This window comes from Anomaloglossus baeobatrachus, chromosome 3, assembly GCF_048569485.1.
Source record: "Anomaloglossus baeobatrachus isolate aAnoBae1 chromosome 3, aAnoBae1.hap1, whole genome shotgun sequence".
Lineage (NCBI taxonomy): Eukaryota > Metazoa > Chordata > Amphibia > Anura > Aromobatidae > Anomaloglossus > Anomaloglossus baeobatrachus.
Window position 1 is genome coordinate 145,105,328 of NC_134355.1, and position 15,888 is coordinate 145,121,215.

At 41.7% G+C, this 15,888-nt stretch overlaps 1 protein-coding gene across 1 annotated transcript in view; it reads right to left on the reverse strand.

Annotated features, from left to right (window-relative positions):
- The window catches only part of TTC27 (tetratricopeptide repeat domain 27), a 557,582-nt gene that overhangs the window by 342,096 nt on the left and 199,598 nt on the right, over positions 1-15,888 (reverse strand). The window contains exon 8 of the mRNA XM_075338149.1: positions 4,813-4,946. Coding sequence (XP_075194264.1) covers positions 4,813-4,946 — 134 coding nt within the window. The remainder of the gene's footprint in view (positions 1-4,812; positions 4,947-15,888) is intronic.

Consider the following 15,888-nt stretch of genomic DNA (forward strand, 5'->3'; position numbering starts at 1 on the left):
GGTCCTAAAGAAGAAGGGTCAACAGTGCAAATATTGACTTGCTGCATTAACTCATTCTAACTGTCAATATAACCTTTTGGTACTCATAATATGATTGCAATTATATTTCTGTATGTGATGTAAACATCAGACAAACACAATTAAAAACCAGAGGGCAACAGATCATGTGAAAATATAATTTTGGTGTCATTCTCAAAACTTTTGGCCATGACTGTACTCTATCATTACTAACTATTGGGTCAAAGAAAACCAAAATGATTATTGTAGAAAACACATAGCTTTGATCAGTTTTTAATTCATACATTTTAAAAAAAAATAAATACAAAAGAACAACAACAACATTGCCTTAGGAAACTTTAGTCTGCGTTCACACACAGCTTCTTGCAGCTTTGCTGTTGCCATTTATCCGATTACTGCAGACAGGTTACTTTAAAGTCTAGTTTTAGTGACTTCACTGAAAGACAGTCTAATGTGCACTTATTCTAGTCTAGAACAAGGCACAGAATCATTAATTCTTGAGTTACACAGTCTTAGACCCCCTTCACACGTCAGTGACTCCGGTACGTATGACGTCCGTTTTCATACGTACCGGAGACACGGACATACACAGACCCATTAAAATCAATCGGTCTGCTCACACATCAGTGTTTTCAGAAGGACCGTGTGTCCGTATGGAGCACATGCGTGTCTGTGTGTTCCGCATGGAGACAAGTCCATTTTTTTCCAGTAGTACTGATGTCACACGGACCACACACTGATGTGATGCGTGTGACACGTAACGGAGAAAATACGTGCCTTTGAAATAAAATTATTTTCTATACTCACCTGTCTCCTGCGCTGCTGTCTTTGGCGCTGCTGTCACTTGCTTCCAGGCCCGCTCATTATGCTCATGAATACTTACTGCAATGCGGACCTGGAAGCAGCAGCACCGGAGACATCAGCACCAGGGACAGCAGCGCTGGGGACTGATGAGTAAAAAGTTCCTGATCTCTGTGAGCTATTACAGATAGCATACGCTGAACAATAGAGTGCCAAAATTATGGCACACGGATGGGCCATACACACCTTCAACACGGTCGTGCAAAACACAAACGTTTTTCACGGACGTGTGAAGTGGGGCTTAATGAAATGAAAGCGCTCACTGAAATACAATGCACCTAATTTATTCAGAGGCGCACACCGCTGAATTAATTAAATGCATCTCTTAATTTGCATGTGCCCCCTCCAAAGGTATACTCCAGTCATGAACTGGAATACATTTCTTGATTAAGTTCTGCTACTAAAGTTGTGTAACTTTTCATGGTTTGACAGGAGGGCTGAGCCATGCCTCGTCAGGAATCCAACCATATAGACGCAGCTGGCCGGACTGGAGTCAAAAGGCCAAAAGTTGCAATATTTTTAAGCAACTTCAGGGTTGTGCAAAAATAATGCGACTTATTACAGTATTCAGTGTAAGCACCTAAATGAATCAGCCTCTGAATACTGATAAATCTGCCACTTCTTGTTAAAATGGCACATACTGTGAGGCAGAAAATACATGGTAAGTTACAATAAAATGCTAACAAGCTCGCTGCTCAGCACTATGTCTCTAGGTGCACAGGCATCCTACAAATACAAAGCAAATATATTTTTCCACATGAGCCTGAAATCTGTCTGGAAAATAGTTCATGTACACTAGTATATATGCTCCTATTTGCCAATGTGCTTGGACACAAACAGTAAATAGCCCAAAAAATAATATTGTCTGAACGAGACTTTAAAGGGCTATCCAGCGAAAACAAGTATAAACTATCCTAGTGCTCATTTGTGGATCTACCATCAATGGGACCAGCACCGATCAGCAGAATGGGGACCTTTTATCTTTGTTACAAGATGGCGAGGCACGTCAATTGCGTGACCACAGTCCTAGTCACTCTATGGGGCTGCCAGAAAATGCTGTAGGCAGTGCTCGGCAACCCCATAGGGAGTGAATCAAGCACAGATCATATGTGTGCACTGTCGCTCCAATTTAATAGGTATAAAAGTTCCCCATTTTGGTGATCAGTACGTGTCCCAGCAATGGGACCGCCACTGGCCAACAAGATATCACCGATGTATCACCCACATTACTTATAACCTACGTATAAGGACAATTACGTTAATGCTAAGCGTAAATTGTATTTGGAGCTACTGTACTGCTTTTATACAAGTCACACACGTGTTCATTCATAATTAGGAAACAATGCAAAAAAAACCAAAAACTTTCATGGGACAACTCTGAAGATATGACCCTTTGATACAATGTAAAGTAGTCAGTGTCCAGCTTGTATAACAGTGTAAATTTGGTGTCCTCTAAATAACTCAACACACAGTCATTAATGACAAAGCCACTGGCAACAAAAGTGAGTACACTCCTAAGTGAAATTGGCCAAATTGTGCCCAAGAAAACATTTTTCCTCTCTGGTGTCATGTGAGTTATTAGTGTGACAAGGTCTGAAGGTGTGAATGGGGAGCAGGTGTGTTAAATCTGGTGCATCACTCACAGTCTCTCATGCTGGTCACTGAAAGTTCAACATGGCATCTCATGGCAAAGAATTATCTGAGGATCTGAAAAAAAGGATTGTTGATCTACATAAAGATGGCCTAGGCTATAAGAAGACTGCCAACACCCTGAAACTGAGCTGCAGCACAGTGGCCAAGACCATAGAGGTTTACCAAGACTGGTTCCACTCGGATCAGGCCTCACTATGGTTGACCCAGGAAAATGAGTGCACATGCTCAGTGTCATATCCAGAGGTTGTCTTTTCAAAATAGACGAATGAGTGCTGCCAGCATTGCTGCAGAAGTTAGAGGGGTTGGGGTCAGCCTGTCAGTGCTTAGACCATACACGGCACACTGTATCAAATTGGTTTGTATGATGAATGTCATCCCAGAAGGAAGCCTCTTTTAAAGACAATGCACTATAAAGCCCACAAATAGTTTTCTGAAGACAAGCAGACTGAGTCCATAGATTAATGGAACTAGGTCCTGTGGTCTGATGATAGCAAGATAAAGTTATTTGGTTCAGATGGTGTCAAACGTGCGTGGTGGCAACCAGGTGAGAAGTACAAAGACAAGTGTGTCTTATTTACAGTCAAGAATGGTGGAGGGAGTGTCATGGTTTAGGGCTGCATTAGTTCTGCCAGCTGTGGGGAGCTACAGTTCATTGAGGGAACCATGAATGCAAACATGTACTGTGACATACTGAATCCGAGCATGATCCACTTCCTTCAGAAACTGGGCCGCAGGGCAGTATTCCAACATGATAACAACTCCAAAGATGACCTCTGCCTTGCTAAAGAAACTGAGGCTAAAGGTGTTGGACTGGCTAAGTATATCTCCACACCTAAACCCTATTGAGCATCTGTGGGGCCTCCTGACATGGAAGGTGGAGAAGCGTAAGGTCTCTAAAATCTATCAGTACAGTGATGTCGTCTTGGACAAGTAGAAGAGGATTCCAGTGGTAACCTGTAAAGCTCTAATGAACTCCATGCCAGTAGAGTTAAGGCAGTGCTTGGAAATAATGGTGACCACACAACATATCGACACTTTGGGCACAATTTGGCCATTTCACTTGGGAGTGTACTCACTTTTGTTGCTAGCAGTTTAGACATTAATGGCTGTATGTTGAGTTATGTAGAGGGTACACTAAATTTACAGTGTTATACAAGCTGTACACTGACTACTGAACATAGTATCAAAGTGTCATATCTTCAGTGTTGTCCCATGAAAAGATATAATGAAATATGTACAAAACAGTGAGGGGTGTTCTCACTTTTCGGATATATTGTGCATGATGCTGCAGAGCTCAGGTTAGGAGACCCATAGCCAATCTACGCATCATTGCCTATATTCAGACAGCAAAAGAAGGATGTGTGAATCTGGCTTTAGTTAGTAGATGGGACACCGGTAACAGCAGTCATTCACTTTACTATTATTACTGAAAATTGGCAGATCACTTTCTGTATGATTATGGGACACCAAGGTTTACTTAGAAACACATTATGACAGTGCAGCAATACCAAAGGTTGACTGAGCGTGTCATTAGCAATCATGCAATTTACATAAGATTTTTTTAACGAGATAGACACATAGATTATAGATTGATAGTTAGATAGATATAGATAGATAGAGGGATAGATAGAGGGATAGATCATGGATAGATAGATAATAGATAGAGAGATAACAGATTGATAGATAATAGATAGATAGATAGATAGATAGATAGATAGATAGATAGATAGATAGATAGTTAGATGCTCACACACATTTATTAATACACATCTTATTGTTTTTGAATCATCAGATCTGGTAGATAATGAATCATGCTGCAGTAAACCCGAATTAATGTCTTCACACTGCTCACTCTAACACCTAAAGTAAAACGCAAAGAAAATAGACTATCGGCTTTGGTGAAAAGCTATATACTTCTAGATGTGAAATAATTAACTATATATGTGTTTTTTCCATTAGCAAAGAGAAAATTCATACAAATTTGTGATTTACAGTTTAGATAATCCTCAATGAAAAACTGGATTATCTTCATTATCTAAAAAATCTATACTTTTTTTATTATCCGAGTGTTAATTATAATTATATCTGTCACTGTATGTATGTGATCTAATATTGAGCCGTAGCTACAGAAAACACAATAAGACGTTGTATTCGGACAACACTCAGCAGCCCGTGAAAATGTAACTGACGGATGGCAAGGGTTAAATGCATGGGATACGCTGCAGTGATGAAATGGTTAACCAAGATGTGAGCACGACTGATCATTTTTCTTTTTCATACCTTAGGCAAGTTCTCTACAGGGGTTGGAGCGGGCGTTAGTCCATTGCGTAAGAAGGAATCTCCTTCCCTTTGCACATCTAGAACAAGTTGAGCCAAGTCGTTTTCCTGATACCGTGTCCGTTTTCCCAAGGCACCTGCAGGAAATGAAGACACAATTCACATCAATTTACTGCCCGTCAGGGAACCCCAGCTCCTCTTTTTAAGTCTTTAGCTTTACAGGAGCAGGAAAATGCCGCCATTGAGACAGTTAACTCTTCCAGCGTGGAGACAGGAGTGTCTATGGAGCATGCATCCACCGACACTGCAGGTGACAAGTGACCAGGTCTGTTACCAGTCACTGTGCAGCGTTGAAATGTTTCTATACCGCTCACACCTAATCATTCCGTGGGGACTCTCCCACACTGCACAGTCAGACGCCAGCTCGCATCCTCCTTTGTTCTAAATGTGTCCAACATGAGAAATAATCACAAATTTATGAGCTTACCAGTCAGCTTCCTATAGAAACTGGATATTAATAGAGAAATAATGGCCTCATGACTGCTTCTCTCCTGTGCATAGAACGGGTTATTTCTGAGCAGGATCAATGATAAAGATGCTGATGGAAGCAAGAAAAAATAAATAACATAAAGGGCTATGAGGGAAAGTAGGTGCCTAATCAAGAGAATCTCCAGGATCTGCTATGAAATTCCTTATTACTCTGATAAAATATAACGGCACAAAAGGTACACATACATATAATGCGCATACACGCACGTGCACACACCCAATAATGCGGATTGTCTGCACTATTCTACCTATTAGAGAAGAGTACAAGACGAATATTACCGTACTTGTGTTATTACACACATTCCCTTACAAAGTAAACATGCAAACCCAAGAGATGCAACCGGTCAGTAGGTGACATGCACAAGAAACAGAACAAAAGTTTTATGAAATTGTAAAAGTCTATATATACCACAATGTAAAGAAAAATCCTCAATTGGACATCTTTGGCTCCTAAGTAGACATGAGTAAACTCACAGATAACCAGGACTAGGACTTGCGGGTCCCTGTACTCTTTTTTTTTTTTTTTTTTTAGTCCGGTTCTGGTCCTCATATAAGTCTGTGGCGACCAGAATCCAGAGTTTAAAAATATTTGTAGAAGGAATGGGGGATAGGAGCGTGTTCGTTGTATTTACGCAGGATCCGTCATGGCAGCATACTGATTCCAGGTCATGCAATCCCTTCTGGAGCCACCAATTAACCCTCATTGAATATTCATTGCTTTCCCCACCCACCAGCGCATGTAATTAGTTGCAGTCAGACGCGCCCCCACCCTGAGTGTCAGCTGACTGCAACCAATCACATATGTAGTTGATTATCTCCGGTCCACAAATGGTGAGTCAAATATTCATGTAATGGTTCTTTATTACAGTAACAGAGCAACCAATCTCAGATAAGACCAACATTTCGGCCTTGTAGACTTTCTCAAGGTCTCTAAGTAATGGTTGCCTGGAGGAATATGTCAGTCAGGCTGAAAAAGCTTGCAGGCTCCAAAGCTCAAGAGATAAGAGGATATCTGGACAAAGTTACAAGGAGCAGCCTGCTCTTATTTTCTTTATTTTTCCTTATTTTATTTTTTTATTTTTTTTTTTAATTTCTAGAGTGGTGGATCCAGACCAAACACCCAGAATCCTGGGGCTGGCACCCAGATACCATTGAAATCGCACAGATCCGGACTTTTACAATCCAGGTCCGCTCATCATTACTCCTAAGCAAAAATGTATATACCGTATGTATCAATCAATGTAGTATAAATGCTACATTGATTGAACAGAGTAGTTGAGGGGGTTTTCTGGGAATAACTTTTCTTTTTTAAAAAACGAGTCTCCATGCAACACTAAGAAGAGTTAATTTGCATATATTTCTCCTATGGAGCATTGGTCGTAAGATGCCAAACTCATCTGGTCTTTAAGGAGAATCAGGTCTTATCCGATTGTTTTAACATGAACTGTCATATGATGAACTTTGGTGAAAAAGGAATACTGGAAAACTTTGGACAAAGTATTCAGGTTAAGTGGAAACAGCCAAAGCACATGCAGATATGGAATAACTTCCCTGCACAGAGCACTAGCCTCAAACCCATTGCAATGAAAATGAATCCCAAGACTGAACCCCAAGCCTTATTACCAGACTCCCCTAAAAATTAAGTGACTGAATTGATGTAAATTTATGCAATCAAGTCCTATATTAACAAGCTTTTCTATGTATATTTATAAGAAAACAAAAAAAAAAAAAAGGTAAAATCAATGTTAAAAGGGATTTTCTAGTTTAGGCTGTTTCACACATCAGTTTTCTTGGCATCAGCCACGATCTGGCGAAAAAACTGATGCGACGGATCCGGCGAAAAAACTGATCAGTTCCATCAGTTTTTTCCATCAGTGCCTTCAGTTTTTTGAAGGATCCGTTGTGATACTGAACATGCTCAATTAAAAAAACGTCCATAGGCTTCCATTATAAAACACGCCGTACGGCGCAATACGGTTTTTCGCCGGAGAAAAAAAAAACGTTCCCCCTCCGCGTTCCATCCGGCCGCCGGACAAGCAAAATCCGGATGTAGCGCAAGGCCATCCGGCATAATCCGGAGCTAATAGAAGCCTAAGGGGGAAAAAAACAGATCCGGCGGCAACAGATGCCAGATTCGTCTTTTCAGGTTTTTGGCGGATTGTGCCTGATGGCAAAAAAAACTGATGTGTGAAAGCAGCCTTAGAAAAGATATTTACATAATCCTATTTGGTTTTGCGTTATAGTGCAGCGTCCTCTATTCGGCATCCTTATCACTTAGGGTACTTTCACACTCGCGTTTTTTTTGCGCAATCCGCTGTCTTGGGAAACAGCGGAATCCGTTAACGGATTCCGTTGTTTCCCATAGACTTGCATTGATGATGGATTGTGCCAAAAGTACCTGCGTTGCTTCCGCCGAGCGGAAGCAACGCAGAATGTAACATTAAATGCTTGCGTCAAAATGACGCCAACCAACGGATTCCGTTGGTTCCGTTAAAATTTATAATGGTTCCCTATGGTAGCGGATTCCGTTGCTAAATGCTTAACAACGGAATCCGCTGCTGGATTCCGCTAATTTCTACTGAGCATGCCCAGAATGAAAAAAATGAAAAAAGAAATAAAACAGAGCCGACGGATTCCGTTAGACGGACGCCTAATGGACGCCAAACGGATGCAACGGTCCGTTATTTCACAGAAATCAGCTAACAGATTCCTGTGAAATAATGGACCCGTTGCATCCGTTGACACCACAAAAATAACGGATGCGTCAAAACGACGCAGTAACGGACCCAGCGGATTCAACCCAACGCAAGTGTGAAACTAGCCTTAGCCATTGGAGAGTGAATTGGAAGACCAATAGTTCGGGCAGCCTGCTTCTGTCATAAGGTGACTCTCAAGGAAATCACATCAGCAAATGCCAGAAAGGAGCTGGAGACTGTAGTGAATGATGAACCAATTTTAGGTGATTATAACATTTTTATTGTTTATTTTTTTTCTTATCTGTCTGGGAATTCAGAGGGGGCTGTGGTGAAATCATAACGGGGAATGTGCAGTGGAGGGGCAACATACTGTAAATAGGGGTCTATACGGAATCCCATTTTGTATAGCTGTTATGGGGCATCATAATGTGTATAGGAAGCTATAGGCCATCATACTCTGTATATGGAGCTATGGGCCATTACACTATATACAGGAGCAATGGGGAATCACTGTGTATAGGGGGCTGTTGGCCATCTAACTGTGTATAGAGGCTGTGGTCTATTTTACTGTGTATAGGGAGCTATGGGGCATCATACTGGATATAGGGTGCTATGAAACATCATACCTCCTATAGGGATCTGTCAGGGCCATCAAATTGAGAGGACTGTGTAGGGAACATACTGTGTATAAGGGGACCATTATATTGTGCAAAGCGGGTTATGGGGAATCATTCTGTACAAAGACTGCCTATGGGTCATCATACTGTGGATATGAAGCTATGGGCCATTATACTGTATATAGGAGGTTATAGGGCATCAAATAAATAGGGAGGCTATGGGCCATCATATTGTATATAGTGGGCTATGAGTCATTATACTGGATATCTGAGGGCCAACATACAGATTATGGGAGAATGCGGGGGACATCATACAAATTATGGGGGAATGCAGGGGTCATCATACTAAGTAAGGGGTGCAGTGGGGGCCATCATACTGGGTATAGGGGGCTTTAGAGGTCATCATACTGGGTACGGGAAAGCTGTGGGGGAAATCATCCTATGTATGGGTTGCCATCATACTGTGAAAGTTGAATTTACTGTGTTGGACCACCATTGTGTGAACATACTGTGTATGTTGGGCTTTGGTGACCATCTTACTGCAAATGAAGGACTGTGAGGCATCATTATAAGGAGTCACAATGGGCGATCATTTTCATAATAGATAAGCAAAGGGGTATTATTGTTCCTATAAAAAAGTATAAAAGCAGATGGTGTTATATACAGTGCCTTGAGAAAGTATTCACCCTCCTTGGCTTTTTACATGTTATCCTGTGTTTACATATTTTTGTAATCCAATTTGTGAGTGATGCATCAGCACTTAATAGTCTAAGTTGGGTAAATAAACTGAGAAAATTATAGGCAAAAGTTACATTTATTGGATAAAATAAGTAAAAATTGCAATGTGCATATGTATTCACCCCTTTTGCTATGATGCCCCCTAGAAATTTCTGGTGCAAGGAATAACTTTCATAAGTCACATGATTAGGGACAGGAAGTCCACCTGTGTGCAATCTAAGTGTGGTCTGTCAGTATATACACACCTTTTCGGAAAGGCCATAGAGGCTGCATCACCATTAAGAGGTACCACTAACAAAACAACGCCAAGAAGACCAAACAAGTCAGAGACAAACATGTTGAGAAGTAAAAGTCAGAGTAGGATTGTAAAAAAATATCCCAATCTCTGATGATCCCCGAAGCACCATTAAATCCATTATCATCAAATGGAAAGAACGTGGTACCACAACAATGCTGCCAAGAGAGGGCCACCCACAAAAACTCTCAGCCAGGGCAAGAAGAGCAAGAACCAGAGAGGCAGCACAGAAACCAAAGGAAACCCTGAAGGAGCTGCAGAGTTCCCAAGCAGAGACTGGAGTATCTATCTATACAAGCACAATAAGCCATAGACACCATAGAGCTGGCCATAATGAAAGAGTGGCCAGAAAAAAGCCTTTACTTACCGCCAAAAATTGGAAGGCTCATTTTGATTTTGCCAAAAGACATGTGGGAGACTCCTTAAAAATATGGAGGAAAGTGCATGGTCAGATGAAACCAAATTTAATTTTTTGCCAATCAAGTTAAACACTATGTCTGGCACCAACCAACACAGCTCATCACCCCAAGATTACTATCCCCACAGTGAAACATGGTGGTGGCAGCATCATGCTATGGGGATGTTTTTGGCATCAGGGATGGGGAAAATGGTTTGAGTCGAGAGGCAGATGGATGGTGCGAAATACAGGGATATTCTTGAGCAAAACCTGTTTCATTTTGTCAGTGATTTGAGACAGGGACAGAGGATCAACTTCCAACAAGACAAGACAATGACCCAAAGTATACTGCTACAGCAAAACTTGAGTGGTTTAAGGGAAAACGTGTAAATGTATTGGAGTGGCCTAGTCAAAGCCCAGATATTAATGCAATTAAGAATCTGTGGTCAGACTTGAACATTGCCATTCACCAGAGAAAATCATGTAACTTGAAGGAGCTGAAACAGTTTTGACTTGAGGAAGATGTGGAAAGCTCATAGAGACTTATCCAAAGCGTCTTGCAGCTGTAATTGCCACAAAAGGAGGTTCTACAAACCTCAGGCTTTAGGGAATGAATAATTATGCACAATGAAGTTTTCAGCTAGTTTGTTTTATTTGTTATTTGCTTCACAATAAAACGAAAACCAAATGCTCACAGTTGTAGGCATGTTCTTTACATGAGCTGATGCAGACGCTAAAAAAACAGTTAAATTCCAGTTTGTGAGGCGGCAAAACATGACAAATGGCAAGTGGGGGTAAATACTTTCTCAAGGCATTGTAGTTCATAAGAAAAGACAATGTGGAGGTTGTGTACCATAAGAGAGACAGAGTTGGAGTCATATTTTGTGAGAGTATTATAATGACAATTATTTTTAAGGCTATCATGTTTGGGATGTGCATAAGAAAACCGGAGAAGATCAAAGTCTGCAGAGAAGAACTATGGATGTCCAAAATCATCATGGCGTCTGGACCAGATAGAAACTAAAGGGATGAGAACAACGCTAATCAGAGAAGATGTCACCAGTAAAGGTACCTGAGTGCAAATATTTATTTGTGATATTGTATGGGTCTAAATCAGTATCCTGCTTCCTGTACTGTTAGCAGTCTGCTGATGATTGGTAACAAATCCTAGTGTCTCCTTACCATCCTTAAGGATATACTAGGAGTTGTTGTAGGTTCATGCATACCAATATATATTGTGGAGGAAGACTTGACAATGCAACTGATCGCTGTACAAAGCTTGGTTCTTATTGATGCTGGTGATGTATTCCTGTACTGATGGTTCTGGTGATGCACTTCTATACTGATGGTGGTTCTGGTGTTGTAATTCTTCGTTGGCGATAGCGATTTGTTCTATATACTACAATACCTGGATTTTCCAGTATATTGTATAAACACTCATATCTCTCAAAGGATTAAAAAAAATGAATGAATGAATGAATGAATGCACTAAAAGCAAACCCCAAAAAGCAATAACAGAATTACATTTGTTCATTGCAAGTTGAAATTACACTGCGGGGAGGGATGCCATTTCAATGTTCACCTCAGGCATCAAAAAAGTTAGAACCAGTCTCAACTACAATATCCAGTCAACCCAAATACTTGACTAGATATTTCTAATACTTGACAAGGTTTCCCACTACTAATGCAATTTCATTCACTGTGTGCAGAATTATTAGGCAAATGAGTATTTTGATCACATGATAATTTTTATACAACTACCAATTAAGTAAATCAGGTGATGTGCATCTCTGTAATAAAGAGTGGTGTGGTGTAATGACATCAACACCCTATATAAGGTGTGCTTAATTATTACGCACCTTCCTTTCCTTTGGCAAAATGGGTCAGAAGAGAGATTTGACGGGCTCTGAAAAGTCCATAATTGTGACAAGTCTTGCAGAGGGATGCAGCAGTCTTGAAATTGCCAAACTTTTGAAGCGTGATCACCAAACAATCAAGCGTTTCATGGCAAATAGCCAACAGGGTCACAAGAAGCGTGTTGGGCAAAAAAGGCGCAAAATAACTGCCCAGGAATTGAGGAAAATCAAGCGTGAAGCTGCCAACATGCTATTTGCCATTAGTTTGGCCATATTTCAGAACTGCAACGTTATGGAGTATCAAAAAGCACAAGGTGTGCCATACCCAGGGCTCATAGCCAAGGTAAGGAAGGCTGTTAAATGACCACCTTTGAACAAGAAACATAAGATAAAACATCAAGACTGGGCCAAGAAATATCTTAAGACTGATTTTTCAAAGGTTTTATGGACTGATGAAATGAGAGTGATTCTTGATGGGCCAGATGGATGGGCCAGAGGCTGGATCACTAAAGGGCAGAGAGCTCCACTCCGACTCAGACGCCAGCAAGGTGGAGGTGGGGTACTGGTATGGGCTAATATCATCAAAGATGAACTTGTGGGACCTTTTTGGGTTGAGGATGGAGTGAAGCTCAACTCCCAGACCTACTGCCAGTTTCTGGAAGACAACTTCTTCAAGCAGTGGTACAAAAAGAAGTCCGTATCGTTCAAGAAAAACATGATTTTCATGCAGGACAATGCTCCATCACCTGCATCCAACTACTCCACAGCGTGGCTGGCTAGAAAGGTCTAAAAGATGAAAAAATAATGACATGGCCCCCTTGTTCACCTGATCTGAACCCCATAGAGAACCTGTGATCCCTCATAAAATGTAAGATCTACAGGGAGGGAAAACAGTACACCTCTCGGAACAGTGTCTGGGAGGCTGTGGTGGCTGCTGCACGCAAAGTTGATCGTAAACAGATCAATCAACTGACAGAATCTATGAATGGTAGGCTGTTGAGTGTCATCATAAAGAAAGGTGGCTATATTGGTCACTCATTTTTTGGGGTTTTGTTTTTGCATGTCAGAAATGTTCATTTCTAAATTTTGTTCAGTTATATTGGTTTACCTGGTGAAAATAATCAAGTGAGATGGGAATATATTTGGTTTTTATTAAGTCGAATAATAATTCTGCAAAGTAATAGTTACCTGAATAAACAGATATCCTCCTAAGTTAGCCAAATCTAAAAAACATTAAGCTTTGATATTTATGAGTCTTTTGGGTTGATTGAGAACAAAGAGAACATTGAGAACATGATCAACATTGCTGATCAATAATGAAAAAAATCCTCTAAAATACAACTTGGCTTATAATTCTGCACACGGTGTATGGCCCAAATCTTTCTAATAATCATTTTTCTAATATACTTCTCTTAAACATCCTGCTTCTATAAGTTCATGTCTGTGGCTGCTGTATTCCTTTCTGTAGCGCCAGCATCCCTGCACTGCCCGCTCTCCCCCCTGCAGGGACGCAACTCACTCAGCGCAGAAGCTGGCCAGCACCATGCTTCCTGGCTTCTCGTGGTTCCCCACGTGGGTGTCCTATGCTTCCCTCTCCCGGGGCATGTGTGCGCTTCACAGGTCCTCCCGGAGTCCTCCTAGGTCGTGCGCGCACTGCTGCCCTTCTCTTAAAGGGTCACCCTCGTCATTTCCTAGAGGTGCCTCTCAGTCTATTGCGGAAACCCTGTACCTGCAACCCTGGCGGTGCTATCAGCCTCAGCCGTGCCGGTGGTTCCTGTCTATACCAGTGACTGTACCTGTACTTCATGGCCATGCTACCTGCCTCAGCTGTCCCGGTGGTCCCTGTCTACATCTCTATGTCTGTCCTTGCACTGAGGGTTAGCTGCCACAGTCAAGGTCACTGCCCTGGAAGTGGCACCTGGCGTCTATCTCATAGTGAGTGCTTAGTCAAGCCCCTACCACTAAAATGTAATCTTGTGGTCCCCCTGTGATCCAAAAGGTGTACTCCTGCATCTCAAGAGGAAGAGACCTGAGATGTCTCGAAAGCTTGCTTTATAACATCATATTTTATTTTAGTTAGCCATTAAAAGGTATCACAACTACAAAATTTTAATTTTGTTTCTCTCACTGAGAGCAATCAATCATTTTTCAACTGGCTACTGGCAACACGGTACCAAAACCTTTTTCTTTTAACTCGTCCGTTATTCACGCTCTTGTGAGCGTGCCCTAAAGGTAAGACACTCCAAAGCATTGGCAGGATGGAAGGAGAGAGGAGATTGAGGTCTGATCTGAACATGTGTGATCAGACAGTGGTCACTCACTGAGAGGTAGCCCAGCCCCCACCAATTAAGTGTGGTGCTCAGTGTGTCCGATTTCAGTCCCTAGATCAGAAGTAGCAGTCTCAGAATCACAACAGAGGAAAATATCAGTGACACAGATGTAGCCTTACAGGAGAAGGGCAGGTAACAGAAGTATATTAGAAAAATGATTATTAGGAAGAGGTAAGATATGAAAAGGGGTTAAATAAGTGGTGGAAAACCTCTTTTAGTGCTGCACAGGCTGCCATTCTTCTAGCCAGCACATGTCTTGTTTACCCAGGATGATGTCCTATCAAGAACTATGATCTTCTGTGCAGTCCAAAACGATCACTTCACCCACCAAATGAGCGTTTTGCTTGGTCGTCTGGTGATGGGCAGCCTGTTTAGCTTAAACGATTATTGGGAATTGAGCATTCCTAAAAACACTTGTTGTCATGCTGCTCCAAAAAACAGAACACTTACTGCACATCTTCCTATTACAGATTGGTGAACCCACAGATGTTCAGGTACGGCCGGATTTTTAAAAAAATTCCTGTTCAGGAGATTTGAACTCGAAAATGATCTATGGGGATCCAAAAATGTTTGCTGTAAAATAGTGTTAGTAAGGGCTAAGGGGGCTGCAAAGCAGGACAGTTGTACTTGCCGAGTCTCTGGCATGGCTGTCATACTACTTCTGGATTTGCTCATTAACTCTCATGTATATTTAACTGCTTCCCTCACCTACCGTCTGTGATAGGTTGCAGTCAAACTGCTGGTGTGCCAGCATCTGTGATTGGTTGTGGAGTGGAAAAAAATAATTTTTAAAAATGGCATGTGGTTGCCCCCAATTTTGATACCCAGCCAAGATAAAGCCGTCAGCTAGTGACCGGCATTCTCAGGCTGGGGAGGCCCATGGTCATTGCCCCCAGCCTAAGAATAGCATCCTGCCCTAGAATGGTCGCATCCATTAGAGGTGGCAATTCCTGCACTTTATCCAGCCCATCCCAATTGCCCTTGTGGTGTGGCAGAGTAATATAAGAGGTTAATGACAGCTGTGATTTGTCAAACCTCCAGCTGTGACTGCAGATAACCTGAGTGACATCATTGCACGGCTTACTCCCTGCCTGAAGCTCACAGCAGGCGTTCACGTTCTATGGCTGCCCCCCGTCACTTTAGATGAAAGCAAAGCTACAATCGTTGTGGGATCTTGTGTGGATTACGTCGGACCTGGTTGTTTTGGGGGTTAATAAATTGGTGAAAGAGGGTGTTTTTTTTGTATTTTATTTCAAATAAAGGATTTTTTCGGTGTTTCTGTTTATTTCTTTTCACTTACAGATTAGTAATGGGGGGGGGTCTCAGATGCCTCCTATTACTAATCTAGGGCTTAATGGCAGCTGTGGGCTGTTATTAACCCCTTATATTACCTCGATTGCCAATGCACTAGGGCTATCTAAAATTGTCGCATCCATTAGATGCAACAATTCCTGCGCTTTATCCAGCCCATCCCAATTGCCCTTGTACGGTGGCAGAGTAAGGGGTACTTCTCACATAGCGAGATCGCTAGCGAGATCGCTGCTGAGTCACAGGTTTTGTGACGTACTAGTAACCTCAACAGTGATTTTGCTGTGTATGAC